The 13427-nt window shown below is 53.3% G+C and overlaps 2 protein-coding genes and 1 long non-coding RNA gene across 9 annotated transcripts in view; 1 reads left to right on the top strand and 2 right to left on the bottom strand.

Moving 5' to 3' along the window:
- Positions 1 to 154: 154 nt before the first annotated feature.
- GAPDH (glyceraldehyde-3-phosphate dehydrogenase) lies at positions 155 to 4374 on the bottom strand. 3 transcript variants are annotated; one of them, XM_037160118.2, is made up of 11 exons: positions 4267 to 4374; positions 3954 to 3997; positions 2106 to 2205; positions 1913 to 2019; positions 1594 to 1800; positions 1425 to 1506; positions 1050 to 1201; positions 894 to 972; positions 709 to 792; positions 522 to 619; positions 155 to 419 (listed from the first exon to the last, which is right to left on the bottom strand). In XM_037160118.2, exons 2-11 carry the CDS (start codon positions 3974 to 3976, stop codon positions 350 to 352), a joined length of 1002 nt encoding a protein of 333 aa, XP_037016013.2. In that variant the 5' UTR covers positions 3977 to 3997; positions 4267 to 4374; the 3' UTR covers positions 155 to 349. The 3 variants fall into 3 exon arrangements, with proteins under 3 accessions (XP_037016013.2, XP_037016014.2, XP_037016015.2); XM_037160119.2 differs by having other exon boundaries at positions 3954 to 3994; positions 4267 to 4362; XM_037160120.2 differs by having other exon boundaries at positions 4251 to 4338.
- A 193-nt stretch (positions 4375 to 4567) lies between these two features.
- Positions 4568 to 13427, top strand: part of LOC128626826 (uncharacterized) — a 26748-nt gene continuing 17888 nt past the window's right edge. Inside the window, exon 1 of the long non-coding RNA XR_008390888.1 lies at positions 4568 to 5016. This is a non-coding gene — a long non-coding RNA (uncharacterized LOC128626826). The remainder of the gene's footprint in view (positions 5017 to 13427) is intronic.
- The window catches only part of NCAPD2 (non-SMC condensin I complex subunit D2), a 26883-nt gene continuing 20265 nt past the window's right edge, over positions 6810 to 13427 (bottom strand). For 2 of the 5 annotated variants that reach the window (XM_037160117.2, XM_053661525.1), the window contains exons 19-32: positions 13200 to 13332; positions 13020 to 13104; positions 12775 to 12942; positions 12333 to 12502; positions 11499 to 11610; positions 11300 to 11423; positions 11063 to 11218; positions 10524 to 10701; positions 10344 to 10438; positions 8780 to 8860; positions 8454 to 8637; positions 7678 to 7804; positions 7425 to 7580; positions 6810 to 7186 (exon numbers count right to left, since the gene is read on the bottom strand). In XM_037160117.2, the coding sequence (XP_037016012.2) occupies positions 7101 to 7186; positions 7425 to 7580; positions 7678 to 7804; positions 8454 to 8637; positions 8780 to 8860; positions 10344 to 10438; positions 10524 to 10701; positions 11063 to 11218; positions 11300 to 11423; positions 11499 to 11610; positions 12333 to 12502; positions 12775 to 12942; positions 13020 to 13104; positions 13200 to 13332 (1855 nt within the window). In that variant the 3' untranslated portion in view covers positions 6810 to 7100. Of the gene's footprint in view, positions 7187 to 7424; positions 7581 to 7677; positions 7805 to 8453; positions 8638 to 8779; positions 8861 to 9602; positions 9640 to 10343; positions 10439 to 10523; positions 10702 to 11062; positions 11219 to 11299; positions 11424 to 11498; positions 11611 to 12332; positions 12503 to 12774; positions 12943 to 13019; positions 13105 to 13199; positions 13333 to 13427 lie in introns of those variants that run through there. The other 3 variants (XM_037160114.2, XM_053661526.1, XM_037160115.2) reach the window with 3 other exon arrangements.

The raw sequence follows: 13427 nt of genomic DNA, 5'->3' as shown, positions 1-13427 counted from the left end.
CTTCAGGTTATGCCAGCTCTAAATCTACCACTATGGTTATGCCTGGCTGGGGCAAGCAAGACCTTTTGCGGACATCAACAAGAACAGGTTCACCTTAGTACCAGCCCAGCTTCTTTCCCCTTTGTCCTTGACCCTGAAATAAGATAAAGCAGAGTTGGCTGGGTGCAATGAACTTTATTGATGGTACATGACAAGGCAGGGCTCCCTAAGCCCCTCCCCTCTTCAGGGGGGTCTTGGATGGAAACTGGAGGTCAGGATACTCAGCATGTTGGGGGATCAATTTGGGGCAAGGACTCCCCAGCAGGTGAGGGTCTCTTCCTGTTGCTGGGGCTGGTGGTCCATGGGGCTCTTACTCCTTGGAAGCCATGTGGACCACAAGGTCCACCACCCTGTTGCTGTAGCCAAATTCATTGTCATACCTGGAAGGGGAGACATAGTTAGGGTTATATTTCTGATCTAGCCACCAGGTGGCGCCAGACCCCCAATCAGTTTAAACCCTGTCCCCCAGGGCAGCCACACACCAGGAAATGAGCTTGACAAAGTGGTCATTGAGGGCAATGCCAGCCCCAGCATCGAAGGTGGAGGAGTGGGTGTCACTGTTAAAGTCGCAGGAGACAACCTGAGGAAAGGAGAAGGGCAAGTGTGGGAATCCAGTCTTGCTCAGTGGGGCTGTGTGGACACCAAGCTCCCCATCCTATCAGTACCTACCTGGTCCTCGGTATAGCCCAGGATGCCCTTGAGGGGGCCCTCAGATGCCTGCTTCACTACCTTCTTGATGTCATCGTATTTGGCCTAACGAGGTGAAATCAACATGGTTATTGAAGTTCTGGTATTGCCACCATCCTACTGGAGACAAGCCCCCAGCCATCAAAGCTGTTCAAACCCACACTTACAGCTTTCTCCAGGCGGCAGGTCAGATCCACAACTGACACATTGGGGGTGGGGACACGGAAGGCCATGCCAGTGAGCTTCCTGCAAAGAGAAACCAGGTCAGCACCAGCTCCCGGCTCCCCAGTCCCCATGCCTGGAAATGCAGCAAGAAGCCTCACCCGTTCAGCTCAGGGATGACCTTGCCCACAGCCTTGGCAGCACCAGTGGAAGCAGGGATGATGTTCTGGGCAGCCCCTCGGCCATCACGCCACAGCTTGCCAGAGGGTCCATCCACGGTCTTCTGGGTGGCAGTGATGGCGTGGACTGTGGTCTGGGGACATGGAGGATGGAATGAAGTCCTTGCACAGTGCTCATTGCCTGCCCTTCAACCTCCCTCCCCACCTCTGGGAGAAATAAAGGGGATGTCGTAACCTGAGTCAATCCTTAGGGATCCACGTTTTCCAGAGCCACGCCCCCCCCCCCCCCCCCCCCCCCGGCTGTGTTGTGAGGAGGGATGAGAAATGAATGTGCTCTGGTCACTTCCCCCACCTTACCATGAGTCCCTCCACAATGCCAAAGTTGTCATGGATGACCTTGGCCAGGGGGGCCAAGCAGTTGGTGGTGCAGGAGGCATTGCTGAAAAGAGAGAGGCAGGTTAGGGGCAAACAGGCCCTTTACCTGCGGCACCAGCCAACCTCATCTCAATCCCTCTGCCATGCTTACCTAACAATCTTCATGGAGTTGTCATACTTGTCCTGGTTCACACCCATCACAAACATGGGGGCATCCGCAGAAGGGGCGGAGATGATGACCCTCTTGGCTCCACCCTTCAAGTGAGCCCCAGCCTTCTCCATGGTGGTGAAGACACCAGTGGACTCCACAACATATTCAGCACCAGCATCACCCCATTTGATGTTGGCGGGATCTCGCCTGCAATGGAAGGTAAAACAAAGTTCAAGGACATGAGTACCATGTCCCCTAGGGTGGTCACCCCATCTTAGCACCTCCCCCAGAACAAATTTCTTCCTCTCCTTCCACTTACTCCTGGAAGATGGAGATGGACTTTCCATTGATGACAAGCTTCCCATTCTCAGCCTTGACTGTGCCTTTGAACTTGCCGTGAGTAGAATCATACTGGAACATGTAGACCTGGAGGGACAAATGAGGGCATCAGGGGACTGCTCACCAGCCAGCCTCTGCCTCCTACACCCACTGCGAAGGCAACACATACTCACCATGTAGTTGAGGTCAATGAAAGGGTCATTGATGGCGACAACATCCACTTTGCCAGAGTAAAAGGCAGCCCTGGTGACCAGGCGCCCAATACGGCCAAATCTGAGGGATAGAGAGGTGAGAAGGAGGGTGCTGATAATTCTCCTGGGTGTGTAAGTAGCCTGTGACCCACTCACCCTCTTTCAGGGGAAGATGGTACATCCCTGCCACCAGAAAGTCCCAAAAGGTCTACTACTTTATCTCCCTCCAGCAATCCTACCAGGCCACCCTGTTTTCAAAAGGCAGCAATCCATAGCACGGCCACAAAATGAAGGCTATCCTGTCTGAATAGTGATTAGGCCCAAAGACTTGCCTGACCCCCCAATCCTCTGAAATCTTTCAAGTGACAGTGCAGGGCACTGCTACAGCCACCCACATACTAAGCACATGCCATTCATCACCCCCACTCTCTGTGCCCCAGGAATGCTTGCTCCTATTTTGCCCAGCTTCAGGCCACACCCCCTACGGAGCAAAGGCGTGTACACTCAGCAACATGGAGCTCAAAGGGCAAGAGTAAAGGTCAGAAGATAACTGGATGGGGAAAGCCCACCCCTTTTCTAAGTCCCTCCTACAAAAGGGAAGGTGATGGGGGAAACTAGCTGTTTTCAACCTCTAAGCCCACGGGGGTTCTAATTATGAAGCCATCTGTCCTTCCTAGTTTCCTTCCAGAAATCATGTGTAGGAGCAACACTTGTCTGTGTATAGGGAAAGAGGTGGGAGCATGGAAGCCAGGCCCCCAGCTGCAGAAAGGTCAGGTGCTATATTTAACCCCAGATTAGGGTAGAGTCAGGATCTGGTTTCTGGTAGACGGAATGGGGAGAAGGGCAGGGATCCCAAGGCTCCCCCGGACATCTAATCCTCCCAGTGACCTTTACAACCTGGTCTTTAGGGTTGCGTGAGTTCTAGGCATCTACAGAAGGCATTTCAAGGGGAGCTGGTGCGGAGGGGCTGCTGCTACAGGAGCCATTTTATGGTGAAAATTTCTAACTACCATGACTCAGCTCCCCTAGCATGGTACTAAGCCACAGCTACCACACCACCCCAGAAAAAAAAAGAAGAAAATCCATAAAGCCACGTTTTTTTGTTTCATTAGAGGATCACCTACGAAAAACATCCCCTCCGAGGGGGAATCTGGATGGCCGGTTAAGGATGGTCTGGAGTGCATGTGGCCCGGTTCTGAGGTCCAGCTTTTGGGAGAGCAACACCGGGACAGCCTCGCCTCACCAGGTTTACCGGATAAAGGCGACTCCACCCCACTGAGGCAGGAGGAGGATTAGTCATAGTTAAGGAGGGAGGAAGGCTGGAGTAAGTGAGGTTACCTAACGGTGGTTCATTCATTTCCTTCCCGGTTGCAACATGGCGGCTAGGTTCCCGCAAAGGAGCCCTCCCGGCTGCGTGCGTCTGTGTGCGCGCAGCTGTGCCTCTTGCATCCCCTACGCTGTGGGGCCAGGTGGGGCAAAGGGGGCTGGGGGAGGGGCTTCTCCCCAGCACGTGACCCCGCGGGGCGCGAAAGCAGAGAAAGAAGCCCCAACTAGGGGACTGAGGAGATGGATCCAAAGCCAGAACTGGGGGCTCTCCTGCTTTTCTGGGGCGGGTGGAGAAGGCCCCGGGTGAATTGTCCCCGCAGGGGCTGAGTTACAGGAGACGCAACAGCTGGGGTGAGGGACTAGAGGCCCTCTGAGAGCCTCCGCAGGGTCAGAACTCTCTCTGACCTTGAGTTCTCCTTGGGGGAAGGGTACGACCATCCCCCCACGTCCCTCCGGCGCTTACAGAGGCCCTGTCAGGGTAAGACTTGCACACCCCTAACTTACCCGTTCACTCCGATCTTCACCATCGTGTCTCAGGGTTGAGGCTTCTGGGAAAGGAGGGTGAGCATCAGGGCACCAGGCTCGAATGCGGTCCTCTCCTCCCCTCTCCCCACCTTCCCCCGCGCTTCTCCTCACCCCCCTCATATCTTGGCCACCATCCCTTCCCTCCGTCTCTGCACGTCTCCCTCCGCTGTTGCATTGCGGCCCCAGCCCAGAGGACCGAATCCCGCAACTGCGCCCCCCGGCCCGCACGCGCCCGCAGCTCCTTTGTAATGTCCCTGAGACCCTCGTGGCACCTGCCTGTTTTTACTTTTACCTGGCACTGCCCAGGAAGACGCGGCTGTCTGTTGAACAGGAGGAGCAGAGAGCGCGGGGGGATGGCGGCAGTCGTAATTTATGGAAACCGGGCGTGGCCGGGGGCGTGGTGAGACGGGAGCACCTCCTTCCCGCTTGCCCAGTCCCAGCCCAAGGGCGCGGAGGCCTGAGCTACGTGCGCCCGTAAAACCTCTAGTAGCCGTGTCCCTCTTTTTCTTTTGGACCTGCCTGGTTCTTCGACTGGGCACGCTCCGCGCGTGCGGGCTAGGGACGGAGGGGGAGGGGACTGAGTGACCGGGGTGATGCGGGGGACGTGCCTCTAGTCATGCTGCAGACGGTAGGCTCGAGGACCCGGAGCCCTTGTGAGAGTTGAGGACATGCAAGAGCTAGGAGCGTTAGGTTTGCAGCATGATTGACACGGGAGAACTAGGAGCAGGTGGGATGTGGAATTGGAGCTGGAGCCCAGGGGGGCGGGCGACTGCTCGCAGCCACCCCTTCCCTCTTACTTTTACAAGCTGAGGCGGGAAGGCTGAGGAACTTCTTGAGGCTCTTTGGTAGTGACACAGGAAGAGCCGAGGAAAAGGCCCGGGAGGGGCCAGTGCGCCTCCGCGGGGCCCTCCTTAGCCCCCTTCCCCCGCCCCCTCCCCTGGCTCCCGGCCTCTCTGGACTGGGGGGCCTGTGCTGGGCAGGCTCTGCTGAGCAGTGGGGCCTGGAAAGAAAGGAAGTTAAGGCGGAGGCGTCTGCTCTGAAGGTCAGTCGCGCCGTCCTGCAGCTCGGGACGCCGGGAGACCCGGTAACTGGGGCAGAGAGGCCGGGCCCTGTATGCCCCTGCGGCTCTCCCCTAGGCCTGGCCCAAGCCCCAGAGGGAGGATGGGATCACTGCTGGGAGTCTCCCACAAAGTCGCTCCTGGCAAACTTGAGGGCAGCACCACCCAGGCTGGGAGACAATGTCCCTTTCATCCCCTCCAGCCCAGGGCAGAGAGCGGGACGTGAGGGCGGAAGTCCCTCCCCATCCGGGGTCGTGCCGGCCAGCCCGAGAGCCAAGGACTCGCCTTCACTGGCTGTGCGCAGGAGATGTTGGGGGCAGGGCGAGGAGTCCAGAAAAGGGAAAAGATTGGGAGGTCTTGGGGGCACCTGGTAGGAACAGGCCCCCAGCCCCTTCTCACATGTCCACATGTGAGGCAGAGGGAGGGATCCACAGCTGCGCCAGGTTTGGGCGCTGAGGATGGAGGGAGGGCTGGTTCTGAGAGCACTCGGAAAAAAGGGGTTTGGGGAGGGTGGAGTGAAATGGACATTGACTATCAGCAGGTGCGCCGGCCGGGGATCTGGGGCCTCTTTGCTGGCCCAGCATAACCTGACACCAGCCCCCTTTTCTAGCCGAAAAGCCTGTGGCTAAGTTTAGCTGGTGATAACCTTTGCTTAAAAGGCAGAGAGCACGCTGTCCTGCACCCCGACTCCAGCCTTAGTCCCCTCCCTTTCTGGGATTGCCCTCCCTTGTTCGTGAGGACTTTTCACAAACAGCAAGAGCAGGGCCAGAGGGCACCTAATGTTGAGAGGAGGTGGGAGGCACCCACCCTGCAGAGTGGGCTGGGGAAGTGGAGGACAGATGCAGCTGCTACGGGCCCATTAACCCTTTCCCTGACCAGGGCTGTAGGAGCGCCTCTGAGCTCTTGCACTACCCAGAGCATGTGTCGGAAGTACTGGCTGCCTCTTTGCCTCATGCTTGTCATTTTTCATTACTGTCCTGTCAAAACAAAAATCTGCCCCCCAAAACCTTAGCTCCCACTGATGCAGTCTACTGTTGTCAGGACAGCAGGCTGGTCTCTCCTGTTCCAGGTGACTCAGCAGAGAGGACTGGGAGAGGTGGAAGGGGTGGTGGGCTTCAGGTGGCTGCACACTAGCAACCCCTGCACCTGAGGGGCTGGACTTCCTGCAGCCATGTAACATGGTGAAGAGACCCTGGTAGAGAGACAGTTTCTAGAGACACAGTCTAGAGCCAGAGGGGATCACGGTCTGAGCTTCCAACAGGCAGGCCAGTCATCTGTCCAGAAGCACAAGTAGGGTGGAGGTAGGACACAGTGGAAACCAGTCTTTGGTTTACTGCGGGTTTTTTTTTCAAGTTTATACTACTTGGCATTTGGGATCGAATAATAAAGTTGGGAGGCCTGTCCTGTACATTGTAGATTATTTAGCAACCTCCCTACCTCTGCCCAGTAGATGCTGGTAGCATCGCTCCCCTCTAGGTTGTGACAACAAAAAAAGGTCTCCACACGTTTCCAGATGCCCACTAGAGGGCAAAATTGCCTGCACGTTAAGCACAGATTTGGAGACTATACACTTCGTAATTCTCCACAGTGGAGCAATCTTGTCACGTGCAGGGTGGGGCAGGGGGAGGTCAGGAAGGATGAAGCCCGAGGAGCGTGCAGTTATCAGATCTTGAGATGGGCCCTAGTACTTATGGGCGCATCCTCTTTCTGGATTAACAACACTACCTGCTGCCTGCATCTGGGCTAATGTGAAAGATGGAACAAAGACAAGCTGAGGTAAGGTGTCTAAAAGTAGATAAAACATTTATTCATTAGAAAACAAGGAGAAAATTGGGACATCTACAATAATGTCAACAATAAAAAAAACAAGGACTGGCAAACATTCTAGTAAAAGCTCAATTCAGTTCAGGTAGGTTGGTTTAAAAGAAATGTCTTCCATTGTACAGATGATTTGTGTATTAAAAACCCAAGGAAACAGGCAAACAAGTATTTTACAAGGGGAGTGGAATTCAAGGTCACCCCATGAGATGCCCTGCACAGCAGGGATGGGAACAGGCAAGCCAAACTCCTAGGACCTGTGCCTGCGAGTAGATGCTCGGCGGATGGGAGTGATTTTCTTCGGTGTCTCGTCTTCTGTCATCTCTGCTGAAAGCTCTATAAAGATTTGGAGGAGTGAGAAAAAGCTGAGTCACAACAATGGGGAACAATAGATCTCAGAGAACAAATGGGATAGGCCCAGACCACACTGCAGAAATAAAACCCAACTATACAGGGAGGAAGATGACTGGGGGTGGGGGGGAGTCAGTGGAGAGAATCTACACAGCAGGACCCCATCAAAACCAGCCCCTCCCCCCAACCGCCACAGGCTTCGTTCCTTCTGGGCTGGCCATACCTTCCTCACTGGACTCATCACTCGAGAAGACAATTGGGGGTTTCTTTTTCTTAACCAGCTGCTGGGTGTTTGGATGCCGACGGGCAGTGCGGCGGGGCTCCGGTGTGACAAAGTCATTGTCCGAGGCTGCAGAAGCCCTGTGCTGGTGCCTAGAGACTAGAGAAGGCAGAGGACACGAGTCCAAGAGGAAATAAAGAACCTGTTTCTGAGAGAACTGGGCTGGTCGGTCCACCCATGGGGCTGCCTCACATACCAGAGGACTGTTTCCTGGCTGATGGTGTTTTCAGGCTATCTCCTTGGCCAAGCTCAAGTTCCTCTAGTGCATCCAACCCTCTTGTGTGACAGGCCCGAAGCTTCTGCTCAAATTCATCTATTAGAGCCTGGGGGAAAAAGAGATCAAGACAAGGCTTGGAAATACAGTTATTTCTATGATTAAAAAGAAAACAGGCCATGAAAAGACATGGTGAAAACTTAAGTGCACATCACCAAGTACAAGAAGCCCATCTGAGAGGGTATATGCTTTATGACTCCCAACTATATGACATTCAGGGAAAGGCAAAACTGTGGAAACAGTAAAATGATCAGTGGCCACTGCCAGGGTTTGTGGGGAGAAAGGGGTGAATGGGGAGCACAGAGAATTTTAGGGCAGTGAGACTATTCTGTATGGTACTATAATGGACACAGGTCATTATACATTTGCCCAAACCCATAGAATGTACAGCAGCAAGTGAACCATGTAAACTATGGACTTTGGGTGACAATGATGTACCCATGGAGGTTCATCGATGATAACAATGTGTCTGTCACCTTGGTGGGGATGCGTGTGTGGGGGGCAAGGGGACCAACTCTATACTTCCCACTCAGTTTTGCTTTGAACCTAAAACTGTTCAGAAAGGTCTGGTCTTAGGTCTGTCTGGCTCCATGATGCCATTAGGCTGGGGATGAGTAAGGTGGGAATGTGGATGTGGAGCCTCAGAACACTGCAGCAGACTGCGAGAGGTGGCGTGGAACCCACAGGGGGCTGCTCACCTTGCCCTCGGGCTTGGCTCCCCGCCGCAGCTTGCCCACAACTGCTAAAAAAGCATCGAAGATGGACTCATCTGACAGTTTATCTCCAAAGCATTCAAAATTGTCCAGCATCTTACGGAGGCCTCGTTCTGTCAGGGGCAGCTGTGACATACAGTAGGCCAGGTCCCGGTATTGCCGCTCAGTTCTGGAGATGGGAAAGGCTTTGTGAGGAGCAGCAAGGGACAGAACAAGTAAAGGCCCATCTTCCCTTAGTCTCCCCCAGCCCCAGGGTGCTCTCCCCTGCAGGCCCCTCTCAACACAAGGAACCTTGGAGGAAGGCAGCATACCGGGCTGTGCGGAACCGCTGACACAGCTTCTCCACCAGGCTCTCAGTCTGCTTGTCCTTGGTGATGTAGGAGAGCAGCTGCCTGCGGGGAGGTGGGATGCGGACATGCCATGGCTCAGGGCAGCTCCAAACCCACCACCACCAGCCCCTGACCCTCCCCTAGCACCAGCCTTCTGTCAGTCTCTTGACTTAGTAGAAGCATCTTCTCTGCCACGGCCCATGGCTGCCTCACTATTCCTCTATGTCTCCCATACCCCAGAGAAGGGCCCACCCACTCTCCTGAGGTATTTCCGCTGTGAATGGCAATTTGTAACAAAAACAGCAGCCATCTAGAGAATACTATGTGCCTATCACCATGTCAGGAACTTTTACCATATTGAATCTTCTCAAGAACTAAGGCGTATATATTATTGGCCTCATTTTATTCTATTTTTAATTTGTTTAAAAAGATTTTATTTATTTTTAGAGAGAGAAGAAGGTGGGGAGAAAGGAAGAGAAACACTGATGTGTGAGATACATTGATCGGTTTGCCTCTCGCACATTCCCAGTTGGGGACCCATACAGCAACCCAGGCATGTGCCCTGACTGGAAATCGAACTGGTGACCTTTCAGTTTGTAGGCTGGCACTCAATCCACTGAGTTACACCAGTTAGGGCTTGCTTCATTTCATACAGGAGAAAAAGGCAGAGAGAGGTTTAGTTGTTGCTGAAGGCCAGACAGGTAAAAAGTAGCAGAGCCGAAGGGTGGCTAGTTCGATTTCCAGTCGGTACACGTCTGGGTTGTGGGCCGGGTCTTCAGTTGTGGGCGAGAGAGGCAATACTCACACATCGATGTTTCTCTCCTCTTTCTCCCTCCTTCTCTCTAAAAGTAAATAAATAAAACCTTTAAAAAGCAGCAGTTAGAATTTCAGTATAGTCGTGACATTTCGGTGGACTGCATGTATGGTGGTGATCCGAGTGATTATAACGGAGCTGAAATCTTCCCGCCACCCAGTGAAGTCACTGCTGTTCCTGACGTTGAAGCGTGCGTGACATGTCACTCGTGTGAGTGTGGTGGCGTTGGTGTGAGCCACCCCACTGTGCTGCCACTCGTATACAGTACAGCCCATATAATTGTGTTCAGTGCATACTTGATAATGATAATAAACTGACGGGTTTATGTACTGAGTGTATTATACTTTTTATCATTATTTTAAAGTGTACACTTTGCATTTACTAAAAAAAAAAGTTTGCTGTACAACATTGTGCGGTGTTGCCTTGGCAGTAGCCTCACCCTCTCCTGGGCACGTGTCTTGACTGTGCCCTTTTCTCTTGTGCCTTATGTCCCCTGCTGTGGTTTTCTGCTCTGCAACGTGCTGTACAGGCTGTGGCCGGGGAGCACTGGGCTGTCCCGCACAGCCTAGGTTTGTGTAAGTGCGCACTGTGGTGTTTGCATGGCGATAAAGTTGCCCGGCAACGCATTTCTCAGATAGTGTCCCTGGTGAGCGGTGCATGACTGTACATGTTCATTTGACTGCTAAGCCTGTGCCAGGTGAAAAATATGCCCCAAGGCCCAGGGAACCATACTTCATGATGATGTGAAAAGGCTGTTCCTCCACCCCTCCCTCGGGGTCTGACAGGCGGCTGATGATGTCTGGAAGGAGGTTATAGATGGCATTGCCCTGTAAGACAGAATTATGTTGAAGATACGTGGTGACCCACATGCTCCCTTGGCAGCAAACCCTAAGCTGTCTCTCTGCCTCTCACCTTGTGGGAAAGCTCATTGAAGAAGGTCTTGGCCAGGGCAGCGATCTGAGGCGCGGGGTCAATGAGCAGCACGGCCATCTCACTAACCTGGCCTTTCACCTTCACCATGTCCTTTAGGATCAGGTGGGTCATCACTAGCCCTGCTGTTTTCCGCACTTGCTGAGCTGGGTCCCGAAGGCTAGGAATAAAATCTCAAGTCATTGGGACCAAGGCCATGGGCTGTACCCTGACACAATCAGGAAAGGCCCTCGGCAGGAACGAGCATCCTTCTTATATGCCATTCCAGAAGTGGTTAGAAAGCTGTCTAGAGTTGGAAGCTGGGATTGAATACAGAGGCCACGCTTTATCCAAAGTTTTAGATAGTTTGGCAATAGCTTTGGGGTCATACCTAGCCAGGGCCTATACAGATCAAGTACTAAGCAGATGTTGAAAGGTAATCCTAAAGACTGGGAAAATACAGTTTCAGTAATTCCCAGTGACTTAATGAAGCCCTCCCTGAGCTGGCAGGGACTGCTAAAGCATTGTGAAGGGTCTCTTACCGAGCATAGAGATGAGGTGTCCAGGGGTCCACCAGGTTGGGGAAGCGGATGGCCAGATCCCCGATAACTATCATGATGTTAGACCGCAGAATGGGGAGTGAGGACTTCTCTAGCATGGTGAACAGAAGACGAAGCTGGGAGTCACAGAAAGTGGCACTAAGGGCAAGGAGAGGATCGTCAGGGAAATCACACTGTCTCCTTCCTCCTTGGGAAGGTGGTACCGACCCCAGGGCCTACCTGATCATGCAGAACTTGCCAAGGGTAAGCGATGCAGCAGCACACAGCTCTGGGTTGCTATAGAGGCCAGGGTTGTTGCAGACTTTAAGCAGCAGGGGAACAAAGGCAGCTAGTACCTGTTCACCTGTTGGAAGAACAACTCTAGGTTTGCAACAGGCTACCTCAGTTGGGGAGGAGATCACTGAGCACTTCTTCTTACCACCTAACAGTTCCATCTCACAGATGCCTCGGATCAGCTCTGCCTCTGTGTCATCAGCAGTGGCCCCGACCAGCCCCATCTCCTCCTCCATGGTGGCCTCAGTGCTGGTGTTCTAATGGGAAGGGAGCCAGAGAGCAGGAGTGATCAGAGACAACCGTTCTGATTCCAGCTATCCTTCACTTGAAAGGAATGGATCTGGGGAAAGGCGAATTCTGCAAAACCATTCATAGAATTGTCAAATGTGTCTGTAGAAAGGAAGGACTCCTGATTTAAAGAGGAAGAGAACTAGGTCATATACTTGTTTTTAAGTTGCAAAGCATAGTCCTACATCTCTTAACTCATCCTCACAGAAGTAAATAATTTTCTGTATATGGTAGATCAATCACACCGGACAATGGTTCAAGGTCATAGAGAAGGCTGAACCTTATCCCATTGCTGTTAGGCTCTGTGCCTCATAAATCTGCAAGACACCAGTGCCTCTGGTGGAGCAAGCACAAGGTCCTGTCAGGTGGCAGGCCCAGTCATGAAAGCTGATGGGTGTGTGTGTTCTAACAAACACTGCCTCAGGCAGAGCCTCTATTTTATGCTGAGGTCTTTAACTAAAAGCTCTGTATTTACCTAAAACTTTCCTTCTTGGGTGATCATGGACAGACTGTTCCATCTTTGTTCTTGCTAATCTTTCCCAGAGCAGTAGCAGCAAGGAGGTAGAGTGCTGTCTTCATGTCATTTAATAGTAGGGAAGAAGCACAGATCCCCGGAAGGAAATGTGAATGACCGGAAACAGCTATGGGACACGCTTGGGACATGAACCCAAGTGCCCAGCGCCCCATTCACCTTCTCCTTGGGCTCCTTAGTTTTACTCTCCTGTTCTTCCCGAAGAATGCGGCGCCGACAAAGCTCTCCACTCACAGCCTGTTCCAAATGCACCAGCTGCTGCAGAGCCACATCCCCAGCCAGGGACAGCAGGTTCATCAACAGGAAGGTGGACAGCACGGGGGTCTCCTCTAGAGGGAGAGGCAAGGCAGGGAGGGAAAGACACAGGTGAGTCTCACAGGACCTATGTCCTGTTTCCACTGATCTCCTTGCTCGGGGACTACACAAACTACCAAAAAATCCAGAGATGCCTGGGGGAATGGTGGTGGCGACTGGCCAACCTCAGTGACAAAAACGTGACAGTGTGGGCTGAGGGGGCCAGGGATGTTGCAGAAGTGGTGGTGGCAGTAGCTTCTGGCCTGGCTGCTGCCCACTGGACCCCTCAACCCTCTTGCCCACGTACTTGGGTCACCCTGGGGGGTGCTCTTCTCCACTATCTTCTCTAGGGCCTGCTTCGCACATCCCTGCAACATCTGGGCACAGATCACCTCGGGGCCCTCTGCCAGTTGGTAAATGAGGGTCACGGCCACCTCTTTGAAGGGGATCCAGAGTGGGTCTGGGTGGACAAAGCCTGTGTAGGAGAAGAGAGAAGTTGCCCACTGCAGACAAAAGACTCACTTCTGCCCAAGGCCCTTCCCAACAGCTCACCTTTTGTGACCATCTCCTGTAGTTGCTCAAACAACCTATGTTCCTGAGGCAGCCGGAAGGGAGGGTGACGTTTGCCCAGAGAAGGCTGTCGAGCACAGGAGAACAGCATGTGGTGTGTGAAGGGTGGATAAAAGGACCCCCACCTACTCTCCTTCATTCTGATGTAACTATCCCACATACCTTTCTCCGGTCAGAGAGGTTGGCAATGGCGTGGCACACCTGTTGGGCCAGCCTGTAGTCCTGCGGAAACTTTTCATCCAGCCCTATGTTCACCAGTGTTTCTAAGTTGCTTCCCACAATTTCTGGTTTTCCTCTAGGAGAAGGAAGCCAGGGAGGTACAGCTCATTCCAGAAAGGACTCTGTGTGGGGGATGACTCCAAGGGGGTGGGCAGGTGCCTACACCCAACA

This window comes from Artibeus jamaicensis, unplaced genomic scaffold (genome assembly GCF_021234435.1).
Source record: "Artibeus jamaicensis isolate MK-2021 breed Jamaican fruit bat unplaced genomic scaffold, CSHL_Jam_final contig_233, whole genome shotgun sequence".
Lineage (NCBI taxonomy): Eukaryota > Metazoa > Chordata > Mammalia > Chiroptera > Phyllostomidae > Artibeus > Artibeus jamaicensis.
The sequence above is the reverse complement of the archived record's forward strand: the minus strand, read 5'-3'. Positions and strand labels throughout refer to the sequence as shown.